Source organism: Babylonia areolata, chromosome 5 (genome assembly GCF_041734735.1).
Source record: "Babylonia areolata isolate BAREFJ2019XMU chromosome 5, ASM4173473v1, whole genome shotgun sequence".
Classification (NCBI taxonomy): domain Eukaryota; kingdom Metazoa; phylum Mollusca; class Gastropoda; order Neogastropoda; family Buccinidae; genus Babylonia; species Babylonia areolata.
In genome coordinates, this window is record NC_134880.1 from 48,353,095 (window position 1) to 48,375,031 (window position 21,937).

General features: G+C 41.6%; 1 protein-coding gene across 1 annotated transcript; it reads right to left on the minus strand.

The window, feature by feature from the left end:
- Positions 1 to 2,180: 2,180 nt before the first annotated feature.
- On the minus strand, positions 2,181 to 20,913 carry LOC143282113 (eukaryotic translation initiation factor 3 subunit J-A-like). Its single transcript, XM_076587618.1, has 9 exons — positions 20,842 to 20,913; positions 19,360 to 19,445; positions 18,782 to 18,827; positions 17,888 to 17,988; positions 14,015 to 14,117; positions 4,925 to 5,025; positions 4,392 to 4,449; positions 3,649 to 3,722; positions 2,181 to 2,672 (listed from the first exon to the last, which is right to left on the minus strand). Exons 1-9 carry the CDS (start codon positions 20,861 to 20,863, stop codon positions 2,541 to 2,543), a joined length of 723 nt encoding a protein of 240 aa, XP_076443733.1. The 5' UTR covers positions 20,864 to 20,913; the 3' UTR covers positions 2,181 to 2,540.
- Between the last annotated feature and the right edge of the window lie 1,024 nt (positions 20,914 to 21,937).

The window sequence follows — 21,937 nt, forward strand, 5'->3', positions numbered from 1 at the left end:
TTCGTTTCCTGTGTCAGTCAGGCTTCAGTCATGCGCACACATACACAAGTAATCAATCAAAGCACTCTCAGAAAAATGAAATATCTCAAGTAACTGAGCCATGCATGTGTTTATTTCATGTTTCTGCAACACAACCTGTCAAGGGGGACAGCACAATCCATACATCCCACACGTTTTGCTCCACGTCAATAGTTCCCCCACACCACTAATTGTTTAATATATCAGTAATTCCCCCACCCTTCCCCCTCACTCAACACTGAGTGTATACCCCCACCCCCTCATTGTTACCTTCATCAGTACTCCACCCCCAATCCACCAGCTAAAGGAGACCAATGTACAGCACACATCTTCAAGTTGGACTGCCTGACAGGAAAGAGTCATCTTAGCTCACTGGGAATGTTCATGGTTTCCGCTTTTAACATTCACTGCCAGCTGTTTCTCTTCTTGAATAAACCACTTCCCTTTCAACAAGTCCACTCAGTCATTTTCTTAAATTGTACTTCTATTCATTTCAAACATTAGTCTTAGATTCCACCTTTCATCCGTCTTGTTTCCCCCAACTCACCATACCATTCCCTACGTTTTACTTATGTATTAGAAGAAAACAAAAACCACCAAAACAAACAAAAACCATCAAAATGTGAGCATGACAACCTTAACTCAGTGTCTACAATCACCAGGGTGTGTGACAAGACAGTAAACAGGAATGAATCCTTTCCAGGTTGGACTGCACCCCTTCATTTCCTGATGATAAACAGACTGCTTCTCTCACATTTCTCCGACACTGGCCGTGACTTCACAACACACTGACCCAATGACTCAACACTGCTAGCTGTTTCTCTTCTTGAATAAACCACTTCCCTTTCAACAAGTCTATTCAGTCATTTTCTTAAATTGTACCCCTTTATTTCCTGATGATAAACAGACTGCTTCTCTCACATTTCTCCGACACTGGCAGTGACTTCACAACACACTGACCCAATGACTCATCCTTCACTGCAGGGTTCTACTGGCAAGGACACCAACACAACAAGAAGGCAGCGAAGCAAAATACAGTTGTTGCCCTTTCATGGTGTGACCAAAAAAAACAACAACAAAAAAACCTGTGAAAGGAGTCAGAATAAATGCAACATCCAATCAGATATCCCAGTGTTGACTTTCTCTCCACCCTCAAACTGTGGCCTCAGTCCTGAGATTCTTAAGGGGAATAGAAACCCCCCAAAAAACTTTTATTAAAAACCATGTGGAAAATAGAGTACATTACACTGTTCAGAATGTATTTAAAAAATATCTCCTAAAATACTGTTATATCAAAACAAAAATCCCCTACAATACCGTTATTTCAAAACAAAAAGAGTACAAAAGAAACAAGCACCTAATTACAGAACAGTGTATAGGAAGGCAGTATATAAAGAAACAAGCACCTAATTACAGAAGTGTATAGGAAGGAAGTATAATCGACAACAACAAAAAAGCAGACACTTCGCATTTTACCACTGACGATATAGGAATTTAGAGTTAAAAGCAGACACTTGGCATTAAATTCACCACTCAGGAGATAGGAATTATAGTTAAAAGCAGACACTTTGCATTTTACCACTGATGGGATAGGAATTCAGAGTTCAAAGCAGACACTTAGCAGTTTACAAATGAACCCTGCCCCAAGATATTTTTTAAGTTGCACTTATGATGATATTCTACCTCATTTATGCTTGGCAGAAATGTGGCTGCCATACTTTTTAAATGGGAGCAATCATCAACACACTTTACTGTTGAAAGGGTAAAAATATATCAGTCGGCGATAAAAGATACTATCAAACCCCAAGTTAAAAACTGGTCTACCTGATCATACATGAATATGTAACGTGAACAGTTTAACAATGGTTCTAAATGGGTTTCCACAATCACACATATGTGTGAAAGGACATTAAATAAATGTCCTTAAAATGGGTAAAAATACAATTTAAGAGAGAAAACCAATATAACACTTACTAAAAGATGTAACCAACAGTCAACAGAATGCACTGATAGAAAATATCAACCCCGCCAATATAGTACTGACTTGAAATGTAACCAATAGTCAGCGTAATACTTTAATAGAAATATCAACCCCGCCAATATAACACTGACTAAAAGATGTAAACAACAGTCAAAAGAATGCTTGGATAAAAAATATCAACCCAACCAATATATCACTGACTAAAAGATGTAAACAATGGTCAATAGAATGCTTTGATAGAAAATATCAACCCTTCAAATCAATCTACAATATTGTCATTTGTTTCTATACAACAGGATTCCTTCCAACAACCTAAACCTTTCAGCTTCACTTTAGGATTTTTATCACAACAACGTGTACAATTCTGTTCAATATCAGCAGACTACTGACCGGATGCATGAAAAGCACCAGCTGTTGAGAGCTGCATTTCATGCAGGGCATGCCAGAACAAGGTTGTCAGGAAAGACCTTTACTTCTCTGCAGGCACACAACACTGTGACAGCATCACACACACATACACACACACAGAGCCATGGCATTGCTATATAAAATCATCGTCGTCATAGTAACCACCTCCTCCCCCTCCAGTGGCATCTCCAATCAGGTCAAGGTCATCAGCTCGGTCCAGTTTGATGGAGGCTTTTGATTTCTTTTTCTTCTTCTTCTCTGTTTCCTGTGGACGAAACAAAACAAAGAGATGTGAAGGTCAAGGTCTATGTAAAAGTACAACTCACTCAGGGACGGGTGGGGAGGGGGAGTATTATATATTACAGATCAACACTGAGTGGTCAGAACACTGTCTCCCCCCCCCCCCCTTCCCCCAAAAAACTACCTTCTCCACAGGTCATGTTCCTGTTTCCATAGTCCACCCAATACCGACATGGATTACAGGGATTTAAAAAAAAAAAAAAGATCTGCTGCAAGTGTATTATAGTTTATATACACAAATGATTTTCTGCAAGTACCAGGTCTTTCATCCCTGTATAACTTGGCACAGGAATTTCTGCATGTCATTGGCTTGTTACACAAAATCCCCAAAGACACATTTGGTACTGTTTACAAACTACAAAGAACGTTGTTTCTTCACTTTGAATTCTAAGAGGCCTTTATATGGGGAATGATAAAGCTGAAACTAGTTTTGGAGTGAATCTTGCAACACATGGTAACCTGTTATTAAAGGAATCTCTGTAAAGAACAAGGATTAAAGAAAAAAAAGTAACAAATAATGTTAGAGCATTAGGAATATAAGTACAGATGAACCTGAATGTGGTGCATGCTGCACGTTTCCTGAATACTGAATCAGATCTGAGAAATTTACACACAGAGGGAGACAGTGGGTGCAGGGAGATTGGGTGTGTGAGTGTGCATGAGCATGTGTGTGAGTATGTGGGTGTTTGAGGGGAGGATGTGGATGAATGTGGTATTGTGAGGTGTGGTGTGTTTGTGTGTGTGTGTGTGTGTGACTGTGTGTGTGTGTGTGCATGTAACCACACTTAAGCTTATCATATGTCTTTGTGACACACACAGAAACACACACAATGAGAGACAGTCAAAACAAACAAGAAGGCACTGTGTACATACATACAACAGACCAAGCCCTGTGGATCAGAGCACTGGACTACACTAAGACCATACAAGAGCAACAGTACCTTCCGAAGGCGTTCTTTCTCATGGTACAGGTTGTTGACATTGATGCTCAGTTTCTTCACCTCCTCAAAACTCACTGTCAACACAACATACACTGTGTCACTCAACACACAAAATACATAATGTCACTCAACATGTGTATGTGTCACTCGACACACAACATACACTGCCTAAAAACACAACATACCCTGCCTCACTCAACCTGCACTGCCATCACTAAACACTCAAACCAAATCAACAGGCCCCATAGCATTTTATGGCCATAAGGGTACTGTAGTGAATTCAGTATCCACTGTGTCTAGAGCTCAGTACAGGAAGGAGGGTCCAGTCCTATTCTTCTGCTGCGTTAACCTTCCCAAACCAAAGTCTGGTACCCTTTCACACATGCACGCATACTCAAACAAGCATGCACACAGACACACAGAGATATATGATGCACACAGATTGGTTTCGCTGCCCTCCACCAACACGCATACATACCCAGGCCCCATTCTACACACACACACACACACACATACATACACACTCTAACACACAAACATCCTACCTCAAAATGGCAAATATATATTACATGTGACTCACAGACGCATAAAGCATCATTAAGCAGAATTACGCCCACACACAAACAAACAAACATGCAGCATCACTTTCACCTTGCTCCAGTCCCACAGTACATACACACACACACACACACACACACACACACACACACAAACGTCAGGTGGCTGCGCCAGGCGATACTTACTGGTGACAGACAGTTCTTGGACCAGCAGCGCCAGAAAAGACTGGTAGTGCTGACTTTGCTGCACACATACACACAGGGAGGGGCTCACTTTGGATCAGAACATACATTGCTGCTCTAACAAACATCCTGTGTGCCACTTCACAATTCTTAAAAAATACTTTTTAAAGCATGCCCGTAAAGTACAAAATATACAAACTCACACCACTATGCACACAAATAGTTTTTCAAAAAAAAATCATTTAAAGAGGTTGTTAGTAATTTTGCACTGCTGTTAAAATTTTTTGAAAGTTTGCTTCGCAGTCCAGTTGAACAGTTGATTTAATTAAGTTTGCAGTTAACTTTGTTCTTGGTTTTCATTCCTTTGTATATACATACTTCTCTCACCCCCACCCCACTCCCTGTCTAAAATCTAATTAGGTGGATAAACAATAAACCGATGAACACACAAACATATGCACTCATAATGATGCTCATACACACAGAGACACACCACACCCACACAGCATAGGAGAGGCAAGCAATGAGACACTGACCTCAAAGAACTGGATCTTGTTTTTCAGGGCCTCCCCAAACTCGACAAACTCCTCCTCTGTCGTTGGTATCATCTGGTCAACGCTGCTGGTGCCCGTTGAATCTGTCATACACTGTCACACTGCCTCAATACTGTCATACACTGTCACACGCTGTCACACTGCCTTAATACTGTCACACACTGTCACACTGCCCCAATGCGGTCATATGCTGCCACACTGCCTCAATACTGTCATACGCTGCCACACCGCCTCAATGCTGTCATACGCTGTCACACCAGCCTCAATGCTGTCATACACTGCCACAATACTGTCATACGCTGCCACACTGCCTCAATGCTGTCATACGCTGTCACACCACCTCAATGCTGTCATACACTGCCACACCGCCTCAATGCTGTCACACTGCCTCAATGCTGTCATACACTGTCACACCACCTCAATACTGTCACACTACCTCAATGCTGTCATACACTGTCACACTGCCTCAATGCTGTCATACACTGTCACACTGTCTCAATACTGTCACACTGCCTCAATACTGTCATACACTGCCACAATACTGTCACACTGCCTCAATGCTGTCATACACTGTCACACTGCCTCTATGCTGTCATACACTGCCTCAATGCTGTCATACACTGCCAGACTGCCTCAATGCTGTCATACACTGTCACACTGCCTCAATGCTGTCATTTTCTGTCACAATGCTGTCATATACTGCCACACTGCCTCAATGCTGTCACACTGCCATAATACTGTCATACACTGCCACACTGCCTCAATACTGTCAGGCACTGCCTTAATGCTGTCATACACTGTCACAATGCTGTCATATACTGCCACACTGCCTCATTACTGTCATACACTGTCACAATGTTGTCATGCACTGCCACACTGCCTCAATACTGTCATGCACTGCCACACTGCCTCAATACTGTCATGCACTGCCACAATGCTGTCATGCACTGCCTTAATGCTGTCATGCACTGTCACACTGCCTCAATGCTGTATGTCATGTACTGTCACACTGCCTCAATGCTGACATACACTGCCTCAATGCTGTCATACATGGCCACATTGCCTCAATACTGTCATAGACTGCAACACTGCCTCATTACTGTATGTCACACTGCCTCAAAGCTGTCGCACACTACCTGAATACTGCCTCAATGCTGTCACACTGTCCCGATACTGTCATACATTGCCTAAGTTCTGTCATACACTGCATCAAAGCTGAAATACACTGCCTCAATTGTCACACGCTGCTTAAATACTGCCTCAGTGCTATCATACCCTGCCTCAATTATGTCGAACTGCCCTAACGCTGCTGTACAATGTCACACTGCCTCAACACTGTTTTGCACTGTCATACTGCCTCAATGCAGTCATGTTCTGTCATCCTGCCTCAATGCTGTCATGCACTGTCACACTGCATCAATACTGTCACACAGTTCTCTGATGTCACGGTCATGCCTGGTGAATTACGGGCGGACATTTTTCCCCATCTCCTCGGTCAACAGATGTGCAAACCTGCTTGTGCCGAAACCCCCTTTCATTTGTACACGTATGCAGAAAATTAATGCGCACATTAACGATCCAGTAATCATCCACGTCAGTGCTTGGTGTTTTATGGAAACAAGAACATACCTAGCATGCACTTGTCTGGGAACAAAGTATGGCTGCCTATATGGTGGGATAAAGATTGCCATGCACATGAAAGTCTAAAAGTCCACTCACTGATGCAAGTGAATGTGAGACACAGCTCACCAGCACAGGAAGAAGAAATTAACTTGACAGACTACAAACAGATTAATGCCTTCCTGCTGATCGGGTGTCAAGATTTGGGTGGTGTTAAAGTGTGTGTGTGTGTGTGTGTGTGTGTGTGTGTGTGTGTGTGTATGGTGTGGGTGGGTGCATGTGCGTGTGTGTGTGTGTGATTTCTTTGTGATTGTGTGTGTTGGCATGTATGTACACACGTGCCTGAACATGTGCATACATGTTTTTTATGTGCATGCATATGCGCTCATGCAAAGCTTCTCAGAGAAAAATTGTTCATCTTGATTCTTCTATCCAGTCACTGGAATACACAGCTTTAGTTTTGACCAATTGCCTGACGCGCATTCTACATCATAATCAGAATCACTTTACTGTCTCGGACTGAGAAATTAGGAAGTGTCATGTAGCAGGATGGCAGCCCTGGGTGAAATGGGGAAAGGGATGAAATTATGGTGCTTAGAGCCTCGCCGACCACTAAGGCCATCTCAAGGCTATGGGGAAAGGGATAACCAGGAAGTAGGAAGTTTGGTTGTCATGGTGATACATATATGTGTTTAGTTGTTTGATCTCTTTTCTTTTTCTTTAAAACTTTGCTTCATTTCCTTCAAGCCCCTCTTCAGGGGGAGGGCTTCATTTCCTTCAAGCCCCTCTTCAGGGGGAGGGCTTCATTTCCTTCAAGCCCCTCTTCAGGGGGAGGGCTTCATTTCCATAAAGTCCCTCTTCAGGGGGAGGGCTTCATTTCCTTCAAGCCCCTCTTCAGGGGGAGGGCTTCATTTCCTTCAAGCCCCTCTTCAGGGGGAGGGCTTCATTTCCATAAAGTCCCTCTTCTGGGGGAGGGCTTCATTTCCATAAAGTCCCTCTTCTGGGGGAGGACTTCATTTCCATAAAGTCCCTCTTCTGGGGGAGGGCTTCATTTCCGTAAAGTCCCTCTTCAGGGGAAGGCTTCATTTCCGTAAAGTCCCTTTTCAGGAGGAGGGCTTCATTTCCGTAATGTCCCTCTTCAGGGGGAGGGCTTCATTTCCATAAAGTCCCTCTTTAGGGGGAGGGCTACCTCTGAAAATAGCGGATGGCTGCCAATATGGTGAGACAAAAATGGTCTGGCATGTAAAAGCCCACTAACACATGTACATGAGTGAATATGGGAGTCACAGTCCATGAACAATGGAGGGAGAGGGCTGGATGTATACAAAAAGAAAAAAGCAACAACAAAAAAAAGCATGTCCACTGATTAAAAAAAAAAAGGGGGGGGGGGATGGGGAGGTGTGTGTGGGGGAGGGGGGAGGGGTAAAGGTCCTGCAACCCTTTTCAAGCCAGCTGGGTGGTGAATCCATATCCACTGTGTGTAGGGCTCAGCTTCAGGTAGAGCCCAATCCTCTCCTTCAGCTGATTTAACCTTCCCCAGCCACAGTCAGATACCCATTCACACCAGGGTGGAGAGAGAAAAATTGAAGTGAAGTGCCTTTCCAGTTTTCCCCCCCAAGGACACAACACTATGCCAAAACGGGGGCTTGAACCCTGATGACTGGTGAACACTAGGTTAGTACCCAACTGATCCTGCCACAGCGGCTCCCGGTTACCTATTACCCGCGTTGATAAAGAACTTGCCTAGCTGTGTAACCAATGCGGAATGGGATGGTCAGCCCAACAGTCCAATCAAACATACTTTTCTCTTTCACACACACACACACACACATACAAGTTTAACCATCATTCTTTGTTCTCTGATGAATCATTGCAGCAGAACATATAATCCAGAAAAGAAAAAATGTAAAACCAATGCAGTATTGAATTAAACACAAGCAGAAACTTACACAATGAATTACAGAATTAACTAAACAACAACGAAAATAATATATATCACCCTTTATTCAAACAAAGTATAATTATCAAAGAATGAACAAGTTCACAAAGTATTCACACACACACACACACACATACACACACACACACACATACACACACAAACATGCACACACACACAAACCCATGATAACTCAAAATACTAACACATATATAAAACCACACACACAACACTGTCGCCAGGCTAACAACACTACCAACACTGTGTCAGGTGAAACCACGCAAACAACACTGCTCTAAACACAACACTCAAAAAGACCATGCAGTACACATTCACCAATACCTTAATATCAACAAGCAGAGTGATTTAAATACAGAATGCCACATACAAGTGCACATGCATAAATTATTTAAAGCATTTTGAAGAATTTAAAGAAGTTATGAGATGAACTGATGATAGCGGCGATGACATCACTATCACCCCTCCCTGACAGACAGCATGGTGCATTTACAATCAAATAAATCATATTTTGTTATACACTGTGATCATGGCGCTTTTGATTCTATTGACAAGATAGTGAAGCCAATACACGATGAAAACAAAAACAAAAACACTTGTGTGGGGTCACGAATCCTTTAAAGCTTTAAATAAGTTTATTTTTAACACCTCTGTATTTTATGAATTCCCTCCCTTGCGCAGTTTCTCCTTTATACACTTTCTTTCTTTTGAAACTGATTCAATAGTGTTCATTCATCGCTTTCTTAGTAAAGCCTAATCAAAGGTCATACATATACATATACATGTACACTCTGAGATCGCAGCAGACTTCAGACAACAGAAGTACTCTGTGACGGAAGGCAGTCAGTGAGGAATAGAATCAGAAAACCTGTACAAAAAGTGTCTCACCAATCAAGACAATAATGAAAGAAAAAAAAAGAAGAAAAAAAAGAACACCTATAAAAACAATGACAGAAGCCTATCAGAAAATATGACTGAAGAAGACCGAAGGAATCTGTTCCCCTCATTTTCATAATGTTAGCCATATGGAAAACGACAACATCTAAAACAACTAATCAAACTCATCTAATACAACAACAAAGTGATATTTTTATTCCAACTATCATCATTTCATGAGTTCATGTTCACTTTTCTACATGTACAGCATTTATCACAGCATGCGTTGAAAAAAAAAAACATCATCCCAAAATCCAAAATGTGTTTAGACCTTAGAAACTCTCAACAAAAGAAACATACAAAACCAAAGCAGGTAAACATGGAAATACACAAAGGAAAATGAACAACAAAACTCGCCTGACACTCAGAAAAGCAGCATCACAAAAACAGGGGAAGCAAAACCAGCTTAACACGACATACACATGTGACATTCCCACACAATCCTGGTTTCATATTAAGTAGATCAGTATAACTATAAATATTTTTTGATCAGTGAGTGCAAATACTGGATTACATTGTCATTTTCACGACCTTGTGTTTTGATCCCATCACTTCCAGGCACTTGCCCGGCAGTCTAAAACCACAGGTTTCTGGCCAAGTTCTTTGTTCTTGTCCACAACAGGATCGCACTGGTTCCATCATGGAGAAACAACAGCCAGTGTCCAGCAAGTTCACATACATCTTTGCTTCTTCTATCGGAACGGTGCCCGCATGGATTTGAACCGCCTCCCATACGAGTGAAGGCAGCCTCGCGTTCCATACCAGGAACTTGTCCGCATGATCTAGGCTCTACTCTGCAGACAAGTCGGCAAAGACCAGTTGGTAACCTGCCTTATAGCAACCCCTGACACAAACTGTGTCCTTTAGTTTAAGACATTGAACAGAAGGGAAACATGGATACAGGGAGTGGGCTGACAAGGTGGTTGGGCGTTCTGTTCTCTAACCACCACTATTGTATTGTGTTGTCTTTCTTTTTTGTCACAACAGATTTCTCTATGTAAAATACTGGCTGCTCTCCAAGTAATAATTGTGTCACCACAGTGTAGCACCACCCATATATTTTTTTTCACTCTGCAAGTGTCTGTTTTACTATCAAAATGGATTTCTCTACCGAATTTTGCCAAGGGCAACCCTTTTGTTGCCATGGATTTTTTTATGTGCACTAAGTGTATGCTGCACACAGGACCTCTACTTAACATCTCATCTGAATGACTAACGTCCAGATCACCACTGAAGGTCTAGTGGATGGGAAGAAAGTACTGCTGAGTTTGGAATTCAATCCTTTACATTCACATTCTCTAGCATCCTGGGCAGACGTGTAACCACAAAGCTACTACTCCACCTGTGATGTTAAAAGAGTGTTCATACTTCAAATATTTCCTTTCTTTTATAAAATAACTTGATTGTTCTCTCAGTGCTGAATAAGGCAACATGTTATTTATTATGCTTTTTTATTTCTATGGTGGACATTGTACATTGCATATTTCTGTAGTTCTCAAGTATTGTGCATGTTTTTGAAAAGAACAATCTATGCACACAAAAAAATTGTAGCATAAAGAAAATAAAAATAAAAATAGACCGTCTATGATGGATAATCAACTGCACAGTCATTTTTGACAAACTCAGCCTAACCCGATTTTTTTTTTTTTTTTTTTTTTACACCATCAACATGTTATACATCAACCTACATTTTTTTTTTTTTTTTAAATCATTCTTTGATTTTTTTCTCCCCTCTGTAGTACATGGTTTACCCTGTTTTCTTCAAGACATCAAGGACAAAGCGGGAGTGGTAAAGTATGAGAAAGGCAGTCAAACAAACAAAGCTTTCGCATGTAGAAAAGAAAAAAAAAACTAAAAAAAAAAAAGGTAACAACATGTTAGCCACAGTGTGCCCGTCTAGGGGAAGGAAGGAAGGAGCAGTGGGGGAGGGGTGGAGGGAGAAGAAAGCCAGTCCATTAGAGTCTATACTGTAATTTACGGACTACAAGGTGCTTTGGATTTTTAGGCATATACTCCAAAATGTTTTTGAACTAAAAGTAAAAATCGAATTTTAACAACACAAATGATACAAGCAAGAAAGATCAAAATCTTTCAGGTGAGATGACAGACTGAGGTCCCAGCATACGGTATGTATGCCTAATTGCGAAAAATCCAGTCAAAGCTACCAGCGCAATGTGTGTACTGTAATGAAAACATGTCCTACGATAGTCAAACGTAGTTCTTTTGTTTTTGAAGGCTTTCTCCAACTGGTTGCACCAGGAAAATTTCGTCTGCTCATTCTTTTCAATGTTTTGTCGACATCTGAAATAGCAGGGATGCCTGAGGGTAAATGCTAATGGGCAAGTCTAATTGCGAACGATGGCTTTGGGTACATGTAGACAATTAAAACAGAAGCAGGTTAACTCATTAGACATATAATTGAAACATCGCACCAGACTGTTTTATTGCTGGTTTTGATCACACATGCACACAAACACACAAACAGACATTCAAACATGCACGCCCCACACTGCACACAAACACACCCTTTTGAGAGTTCTCAGTAACCATGCAGCATCGTTCGCAAATAGACTCGCATCAAAATATCCTATGGTATAATTGCAAACGACACTATTTCGCAGATTCCTGTCAAAACCAACGTTCTGATCGGTCACCAACACACTTTCTTAAGTTCTCTCAGCACTGGTAATGCGCATTCAACATATCCAATCAAATCAACTATTTTCAACTGTGTCAAAGTTCAAGTCCTACAACTTGCTTCCCTTCATCTTAGGATTTTGTGAGCAACTTTGTAACCTTGGTCAGCAGTGGTGCGCGAAGAGAAGAGAGAGCATGGAAATAGCCAGAAATAGCTGATGTTTGACTGGTTCTTGGAAATGGACATTCATTAAAGTATTAGAAAAAGGTCGAAGCAGACGTTAAATTGTGGAATGCAACCGTCAAGAATGCTTCGAAGTGGGGTGGTATATGAATCGTTCACAATTACACGCTGGTTGCATTTACCAATACCTACTCTACACTCTGCAGCATGCAACAGAACCACAGCCACACATGTTGTCAAAGCGTTGATGTCATCATTGAAACTCTGTTCAAGCACTGCACAGTCTGTGCTGTCTTTGCTCTATCATGGGAAGTTTTCATTCATTTTCGTTACCATGAACATCAGACATCTGGGTTCAGAAGCTGACCTCAATACAATTCTGATCCACGACAGCCTTTTGACAGAATTTAACCACACTTACTGTATGGCACAAAGGGTGAAGTTGATAAGAAAAAAAAAATCACCTTATAGTCCGTAAATTGCAATACTTGATCAAGCAAAGGAAAGAAAAAGATCCACAAAACCACCACTGAACAGAAAAGAACCACAAAAAAAAAGTGAACCAACAAAATCTCATGGTCAACATTCTAAACAGGAATCACAATTTCAAAACCAAAACAATACAGCCCAGAAGCTGAGGTAATAGCTGTCTCACAGAATCAGAATTCCATATTCCCAGTTTGCCAGTCACTGAAATTCTCTCATCAGTGTTAAGTAATCAGTGTATTCATGTGCCTGAGTATAAGTCTCTCAATAAACACCTTGTAGCTCAGACTGTTCACAGGCCACTGCTTTGATATGACATTAGCTGCAGCATCCATTCTGCATCAGATCCTCTCCCCCCTAGCTCACTGTGGAGAGGACACTTCACTGCTTGTGTGCCCCGTCTTCTGCATTTGCAAGCTTACTCCCCACGTTAACCCTATGTACACATGAGATTTTACCCCACCATGTAGGCAACCATATTCCTTTTTCTGGGGTGTCCATACTGGGTATGTTCTTGTTTCCACAAACCACTTAATGCTGACATGGATTATGTGATCTTCCACCTGCTTAACTGATCTTCTGTGTGTGTGTACTCACAAAGGGTGTTCAGGCACTGAGCAGGTCTGCACATCTGCTGACCTGGGAGTGGGAAAAATCTCCACCATTAACCTACAAAGCGGAGCAACATGGATTCGAACCCAGGACTCTCAGACTGAAAGCCCAAAGCCTTAACCACTCGACTGTTGCGCCAATTCTGCCACTGCGTTATTAAGACATGCACTGGTCTGTTAGCAACCACACACAAACACATTGAACAAAACACCAAGCAGATGCAATGAATTTGATAATACCCAAGCCGACAGTCACACACACACACAAGAAACCAAAAACATGCACAATATTTGAGAACCACCAAGGATATGAAATGACAAGATCACCTCCATTCTGGAGAAGCGTGCATCATGGAACATACCAAAGAGGTTTTCAGCCAGATAGAAGCTTACCTGTTCCTTGATCTTTTGGATCCAGTACAATACAAAACAATACAATGTTACATTACTCACCAAAGAGGCCTCTGAGGCTTTCCTGTTTCTTGATCTTTCGGATCCAATACAATACAATGTCACAGTACTCACCAAAGAGGCCTCTAGCCTGACTGAGGCTTTCCTGTTCCTTGATTTTTAAAATCAAATACAATATAACACAATACAGTTCAATACAATACATTATAATACAATACCACGGTACTCACCAAAGAGGCCTTTAGCCAGACTTAGGCTTTCCTGTTCCTTGATCTTTCGGATCCTTTCCTTCTCTGCCTGTTTCTCCTCCGCAGTCGTCCCCTTCCTCTCCTCCTGAGGGAACAATAACAGTTTCAGCTCCAGCTTCTCAAGAAGATGTCACTGCGTTCGATCAATTCCATATATGCTACTGATATCTACTAGGCCTATGTCTGACCATTAGCTTAACCCAACGTAATCAGACTTTGAGTGCATGCAAAGATATACTTGTACTGAGTGAGTAGATTTCTTCAACATAATGCCAAAGGACAGCTTATGCTGCTATGGGTTCTTTTTCAGTGCACAAAGTGCATACTGCATACAGGACATCAGTTTATCGTGTGAGCCAAATGACTAGCCAAATGTTTAAGTTCTCGACAAAGAAGCAAGATGGTTCCAGATGGGAATAAAGGAGGCAGTCCACATCGCCGCCAGGAATCCCACCCTCAACCATGACCGGGGCTGACACAACCTGCCTGTGGTGTACTCCTCACTCGTCATGTCGCACTGTCTTGAGTTCGCTCACAGCGATGCGTACAGCTGCTAGTTCTCTACCCAGCAGTTGCGCTGAAGAAGCCGGCCAGATCGCCGACGAAAGCTACACAAGTGAGTATCCTTCTTTGACTGAGAGATCAGTTTAACTTGGTAGTCATTATGATCAATTTGGTTTTCCAGTCAAACATGGGAGAAAGGGCAAGACCGGAATTCAAACCCAGACCTTCATGGACACTGTACTGGCATGTAAGTGTCCATGGATTCCTACAGCTGGTTTGCTTAGAGAGTCCACAGGACTCCCACTTGGGCATTTTAGGGAGTCCTAATATGGTTCTAGAAAGTCCAGTCAGTTGCAGGTCAAGAAAGCATTCTTTCATCCAGACACATTACACACTGCCTTACAATCAGTTCACATGCACACACACACTGAATGAGTGAAAGAGATAGACACACACTCACTCACAAACACTCTCTCACTCAAAGACAAAGAGAGAGATACACAAAGTAACACATGCACACAGACACACACACAAGACAGACACTGACACTGACACTGACTATAGTTTATTGAATAAGTCACAGTCCCTTTCAACAGGGGTTCACAGTCGAAAGATATATTACTATTTACATAAGAGAAAAAACAAAACAAAATCAAAAACAAAACCCATACATTAGTAATTAGCAAATTCATGGACAGAATTCTTTCCGTGATACCTAGATTAACCGTTTTTTTTAATACGCTGCTTCACATTTGTATATTTTGGTCTGCATTCAAGATCTGATATCTGAGTTTAAAGGCATAAAATAGAAACTTCGCAAAAACAAAAATACTATCTGCTGGAACTCTTACAAATTCCAGATTATGATTTTTGAAACTGACAAGATTCTGTAAATACTCAGATCTTAAGTCTTCATACTTTGGACACACAAGAGAGAGAGAGAGAGAGAGAGAGAGAGAGAGAGAGAGAGATACACATGCACACACAGACACACACATACACACACACCAGTCCCTTGCCCCCATCGCCCTATATACACACAAACTAGCACACAGTGAGAGGGAAAGAGTGAGAGGAGTGAATCACTGAAAATGAAAAGCCATACAAGGACGATGTTTAAAAGTTTGTTGATCCTGTCACAAACGCATTTATTTCCTGGGAGTTGCATGATGACCCGACTGCAAACTTCACACAAGTTCTGCACTTCATTACAAGTGCATCTTCGTCGTACTGCAGCCATTTGAATTCTAACTCCCATGAATGTTAACACGTGCAGCTTTCCTTTTTCGGTGACCTATCCCCTTTTGAAACTGCCTGTTCATCGTCAGCTGACTCAGAATCAGCCTTTTCATCTTGTTTGCGTTTTAAAGCATCAAGCCACAATAGTGGAGGCATTATTAGATTTTAATTTTGAACCGTTTTACCGAATACTTGACAAGCCTCGTGAGCATACCAGAAATGGGCGACAGTTTTCTGTAAAGGGGGATAAGACGAAAGTAATGAACTTTGCTGCAGTCGCCGATTTGCCGAAGATAAGATGCCGACTGAAAACTAGTGAAACGAGAAGAAGCGAGTGCTGTTGTTTGACTGTGCTCGTTCACATTTTGATTGACGTCGATTTTATAATGCGTCCCGTGGACTCCCTAGCCGAAACTGTAATGCGTCCTCTCTCATTTTAGAGCCAGAGACGCACCTATGTGCGTTAACGGAAGCCCTGGTGTCTTAACCATTCTGCCACCCTCCTCCTAAATAACAATCATATACCAATGACCAATGGGCACAACTGATGAGTGGTTAAAACATTGGACTTTCAATATGAGGGTAACAGGTTCAAATCCCAGTCACAGTGCCTGGTGGATTAAGGGTAGAGACTGTACCATCTCACAGGTCGACTGATGTGCAGACCTTCTAGTGCCTGAACACCCTTGGTATGGATACGTATGGAATAAGATCAAATATGCAGATCAAAAATCCTGTAATCCATGTCAGCATTCAGCAGGTTATGGAAACATACCCAGCATGCACTATCCCCAAAACAGAGAATGGCTGCCAACATGGTGGGGCAAAAATGTTCATACACATATAAAGCGTTCTTGTACATATACGAGAGAATGCAGGAGTTGCAGCCCATGAGTGCAGAGGTAGAATCAACCAGTTTCTGCCCAGCACACCACAGAGCTGACAGAACTACTGACATGGTGAATGCTCTACCAGGAACACTGAAATGAAACAGCACTACACACACACACACACACTCATTAATCTTACATATTTAGTGCTCAGAGCCCAGCCCACCACACAGGCCATATCAGTGCTGTGCTTAAAACACTATCAGTACTGATGCCTTATAACCCATAGAAAAAGAAGGAAAAGAAAAAAAGATAAAAAAAAGACTTCCATCTTGCATTCACCTTTCAAAATTTTCATCAGATGATTAAAAAAAAAAGTAAACTCAATATAATCACGTATAATACACACAGTCACATACGAAAAAACAAACATATAAAACCTAGAAATCACAGCCAGCAACCCACAAGTCCTAAAGATAGTCACAAAGAAGATTACAGCAAAGTAAAAATGTCTAATTATCAAGTTCAGAAAAAAGCAAAAAGTATTCAAGGCTTTCCAGGAAAAATATAGGTGAATGGACAAGCAAAGCAGAAATGAAGATCAAGTGTGTGCGTGCATGCATGCATGCATACATGTGTCTGAGTGGCGTGTGTGTGTGTGTGTGTGTGTGATGTACAACTGCTATATAACTGCACTATCATTTTTATTTTCATCTGTGCTTCAGCCACACATGTGGAGTGGTGGCCTAGAGGTAACACGTCCGCCTAGGAAGCGAGAGAATCTGAGTGCGCTGGTTCGAATCATGGCTCAGCCGCCGATATTTTCTCCCCCTCCACTAGACCTTGAGTGGTGATCTGGACACTAGTCATTCAGATGAGACAATAAACTGAGGTCCTGTGTGCAGCATGCACTTAGCGCACGTAAAAGAACCCACGGCAACAAAAGGGTTGTTCCTGGCAAAATTCTGTAGAAAAAAACCCACTTCAATAGGAAAAACAAATAAAACTGCGTGCAGGAAAAAATTTTTTTTAAATGTGTGGCGCTGTATTATAGCGATGCGCTCTCCCTGGGGAGAGCAGCCCAAATTTCACACAGAGAAATCTGTTGTGATAAAAAGAAATACAAATACAAATACAAAACCCGCCAGCTTTTTCTCCAAAGAGTCAACTTTCTTTTTTTTTTTTTTTTTTTAAATACATTTCCTATTTCACAGATACAGTGATACATACATGCAAACACACACACACAAAGTTATAATAATATTCACTGTGCAGTGCTCACCTTCTGTTTTGCTTTTTCTTCTTCCTCCTTTTTCTCCTGGGCCTCTTTTTCTGCTATTTTTTCTCCAATTTTCTTCTTTGGTCTCTGGTACGCCTGTGAGTCTAAACATTGCAGAAAATAGGCTTGTTCATCAGCACAGATGTAAATAACACATTATCTTATTTTAAGGCCAATCAACAAGCGCAAACTAATTCTGCACATCCATGTAGGCACCCAGAAACAGTTACACTTTTTTTTCTTCTAATACACATATTTGTAGATATATATATATATATCTATACATATTATCTATCTATTTATCTATCAGCTAATCTCTACTGATGCTGATGCAGAAAAACTGATCTTAGTTACTGGACATCTCTTAACAACACCTTTCTCATGCTCCTCTGTATAACTATGCACATATAAATTTATGTTTGTGAGTATGTATAAATTTGATGACATCAACAAGCCAGGTAAAACACAAACCAACCAGCCAACCTCTCCTCAGCCATACATGATACTGGAAGATGTGAGACTGACTGTAGATTTCCAAGTTCAGTATAAAAATTATCTCCGAGTCTAAACGCACCTCTTCTGTTCTGCCTAACATCTTATCAACTAACCTGCTTCTTGAAATTCTGCTGGCTGTGTGGATGTACTTGCCTGTCTGCATGTTTGTGTATGAAGGTGTACGGCATACTGTACTTGAATGCATGCATACTGATGTATACATACATAAACTTTATTGTGAACGCCATGAGCTCTGGGTCTGTGAGGTGTGAGGTCAGTCTGCAATATTACTAACATTATTATCATTCTCATTTATTTATTACAATCATTATCATCAATATTATTATCATCATCATCATCATAATCATTTCTAACTGGCTGTGGTTTAACAGGCCATCCTACCTGAATCCTTTTTGCTGTCGTCATCTTCTTCCTCATCCCAGTCACCCTGCCCAACAGCAAGTCACTCAACACTCAAAGACTGCTTTACTGTCTGTGCACATGCACACAAGTTCAAAATTTGCACATAAAAAACAAACCACCAAAATTAATTGCAACTAAGATTTGAAGCACACAATAAACGTTCCCCCCCCCCCCCACCCCCAAATGAAAAACAAACAAGAAAACAAACATGAAACAAGCAATTTAAAAAAAAAACGGTTAAAAGAAAACCCTAAACAACCCCACATACTTAAACATGCCACACACAAGCACACACTTATACATGCATAGGTGTATGTGCACACACATGCATACACACACACAAAGTATCTACCCTCTTTCTCCAATTTGTGTGCATCTATGAACACACACACACACACACACACACACACACACACACACAGAGTTAGGTTTTCTTTCTTTCTTTTTTTTTTGTTTTTGTTTTTCTTTGTTCAGGACAGAACTAGAAAACAGGCAGACGCAAGGAACAGGATAGACAGCCGGCAAAATGGAAGGGTAGATAATCCTGTCATGCCTACCTTTGCACCATTATCTTCATCCTCCCCCTCCCATTTATCGGGATCAGATTGTCTGGAAGGCAGTTCAGGTTCAAAGTCATCAGCATCTGAAACATTAGACAGCCTCATCATCACTGGTTATTCCCTGCATTTTATCTATTTTTGATTTCACTGATACATAACGAAAAGGCATACATGTACGCATGTATATCTCATTATTTGATACTAAAACAAACAGTGCAGGGCTTACCAGTGTGTTGGGGGATATAAATGTGCAGGTCAGGTGCACATCTACTGAATTTCTATTTATCAACCAAGCACAATTTCTACTGATGTGTTTCAAATCCTGGTTGTTCTTTTACATCATGACAAAGATCAACTGTGGTGTTTGCACTGTGAATAAGAAGTTGTGAATACAACTACAAGTATGTGTTTGAATATTTCTGTCTTGATATATATATATATCTATATATGTATAGGATGTAGACAGTAGAGGGAGAGCCCAGGGTATGTGGATCCAGGCAATGTACATGCATTGGTGTATGATTGGGTCTGGGTGTCTGTGGGACTGCAAACTATTGCAGGTGTGTCACATCTATGTGTGTGTGTGCGCACGTCTGTAAGTGTATGTCTAAATGTGTGTGTGTGTGTGTGTGTGTGTGTGTGTGTGTGTGTGTGTGTACATCATTGTGTAAGTATACATGCTTGTGTGGGTGTCCACAACAAGGTTGCTGAATGTACTTTTTTTTTCTTCTATTTTAATTATTTGCCTTCCGTGTGTATAAAATATCATTCTTATTCTATATTATACTTTTTAAAGTTTACTGTTTCATACAAAGCTCTCAAGGCCTGATCACTGCTGTGGGTCTGAGTGTGACCATGGTGTCTACTCCCCACCCTCCTTTTAGTTTTTTTTATATATTTTTTCAATAATAATTTTTTATGGCAAATGTAGTCTTGGGTTTATGGATGTCTGCACAGTTTGATGCCTTCCTGAAACTGAAACTTAATTTGTGTGCCTTGACACTCCCTTTCCTAAAGGAAATTGTTAGAGCTGTTAATTTTCATCAAACTTTACTGGTGATGAAGTTGGTTACAGAACTCAGAAGTATCTTTCTCTGTCCTGGTTATGTGGAAGAATGCACAATCATAAAATTGTTATGTAACTTATGTTGATACATGATGTATGAAATGCAATAAAATGAGGTTCTGCTATTTACCAAGACAGTTGAATAGCACAGGCCTATTTTGAATCATATTCATACATACATTAGGTATCAGTCCATGTACTTGAAAGTATGAAACTCAACCAAGTAAGCTAAAACGAAGCAGACGCCGCCTTATGGTTCAACTAGAAAGTTAAACATTCTTTGCGTGTGTGTAATCATCAGAATAAATGGGGATGAAGAGCCGGTAACGGTAACCCTTCCGAGTGATATTCTCATAAAACAATTTATTACCGGTAAGTGTTGAGGAAAGAACACACGAATTGCCATAACTTACCCCATGCGTCTGTGTCCGCCATTTTGTCACGTTCAGTGCCGACGATTGCTGAGGGCCACACACCAGTTTTAGCAAGGGGGGAACGAAAATTGGGGAAGGGCCACTATTCTATTTTTAGATCAGTGGGAGGGGCGGTTGGGGGAGGGGAGGGGGGAAGGGGAGGAGGGGAGGGGAGAAGGGAAGGGACTGGGTGGGTGGGTGGGGGGATGGCTTGACGTCTGATTCATGAACAACCTGACCCAATTGGGTGCAACTGACCCGGGCCTCTGAGTTCCTCAGTTCCGCCGTTTCAGTTAACTTCAAGTCAAGTTCAGTTCCCAAACCGAAATCAGTTTCCCATTCACCTGGATGGAGCGCTGCCAGGAGCTAAAAACGGGACCTTTCAGTTCAGCTCAATGGGGTGGAGTGAAGAATAACCGCCCTGAGTAACTGACGCTATTCCCCAGGACAGAACACATCGCCGAACGGGGCCTGGCCGTGAACACTGGTTCCTCCGTCGGAAGTCCAACGCCTGATCCATTCTGCTACGACTGACGCTCCCTGGAACTGTTTACTGAGCTCTAAAGCATGGCGTATGGTCTTTGTAGACTGGGAGTCATCGTGAAGCTCAGAAGCGAAGTCAGTGAAATATCTCCGACTTTTTTTTTTCTTTTTTCTTTTTTTCTTCTTTTTTTTTTTTTTTTTTTTTTTAACACGTAGTCCAGTTATGAAGAGAGTGTCAGTGGCTTAAATCGAAAGTCCACATCGGTAAATGTCCTTGTGCGAGTTTGATTGTGTACAAGTAAGTAAACACACGTGTACGCGCGCGCACGCACACACTGACAGACACCGGCACACAGACACAGACACACAGACACAGACACAGACGCACTGGCAGACAGATACACAGACACAGACGCAGACAGACACACAGACACAGACAGACAGACAGACAGACAGACAGACACACACACACACACACACACACACACACACACACACACACACACACACACACACACACACACACACACACACGGCGCACACTGAGTAAATATCATCGCTTTCACTGTTGCAGAGTGAAGAGTCAGAGCGGGTGAGACAGACGGCCGAACAA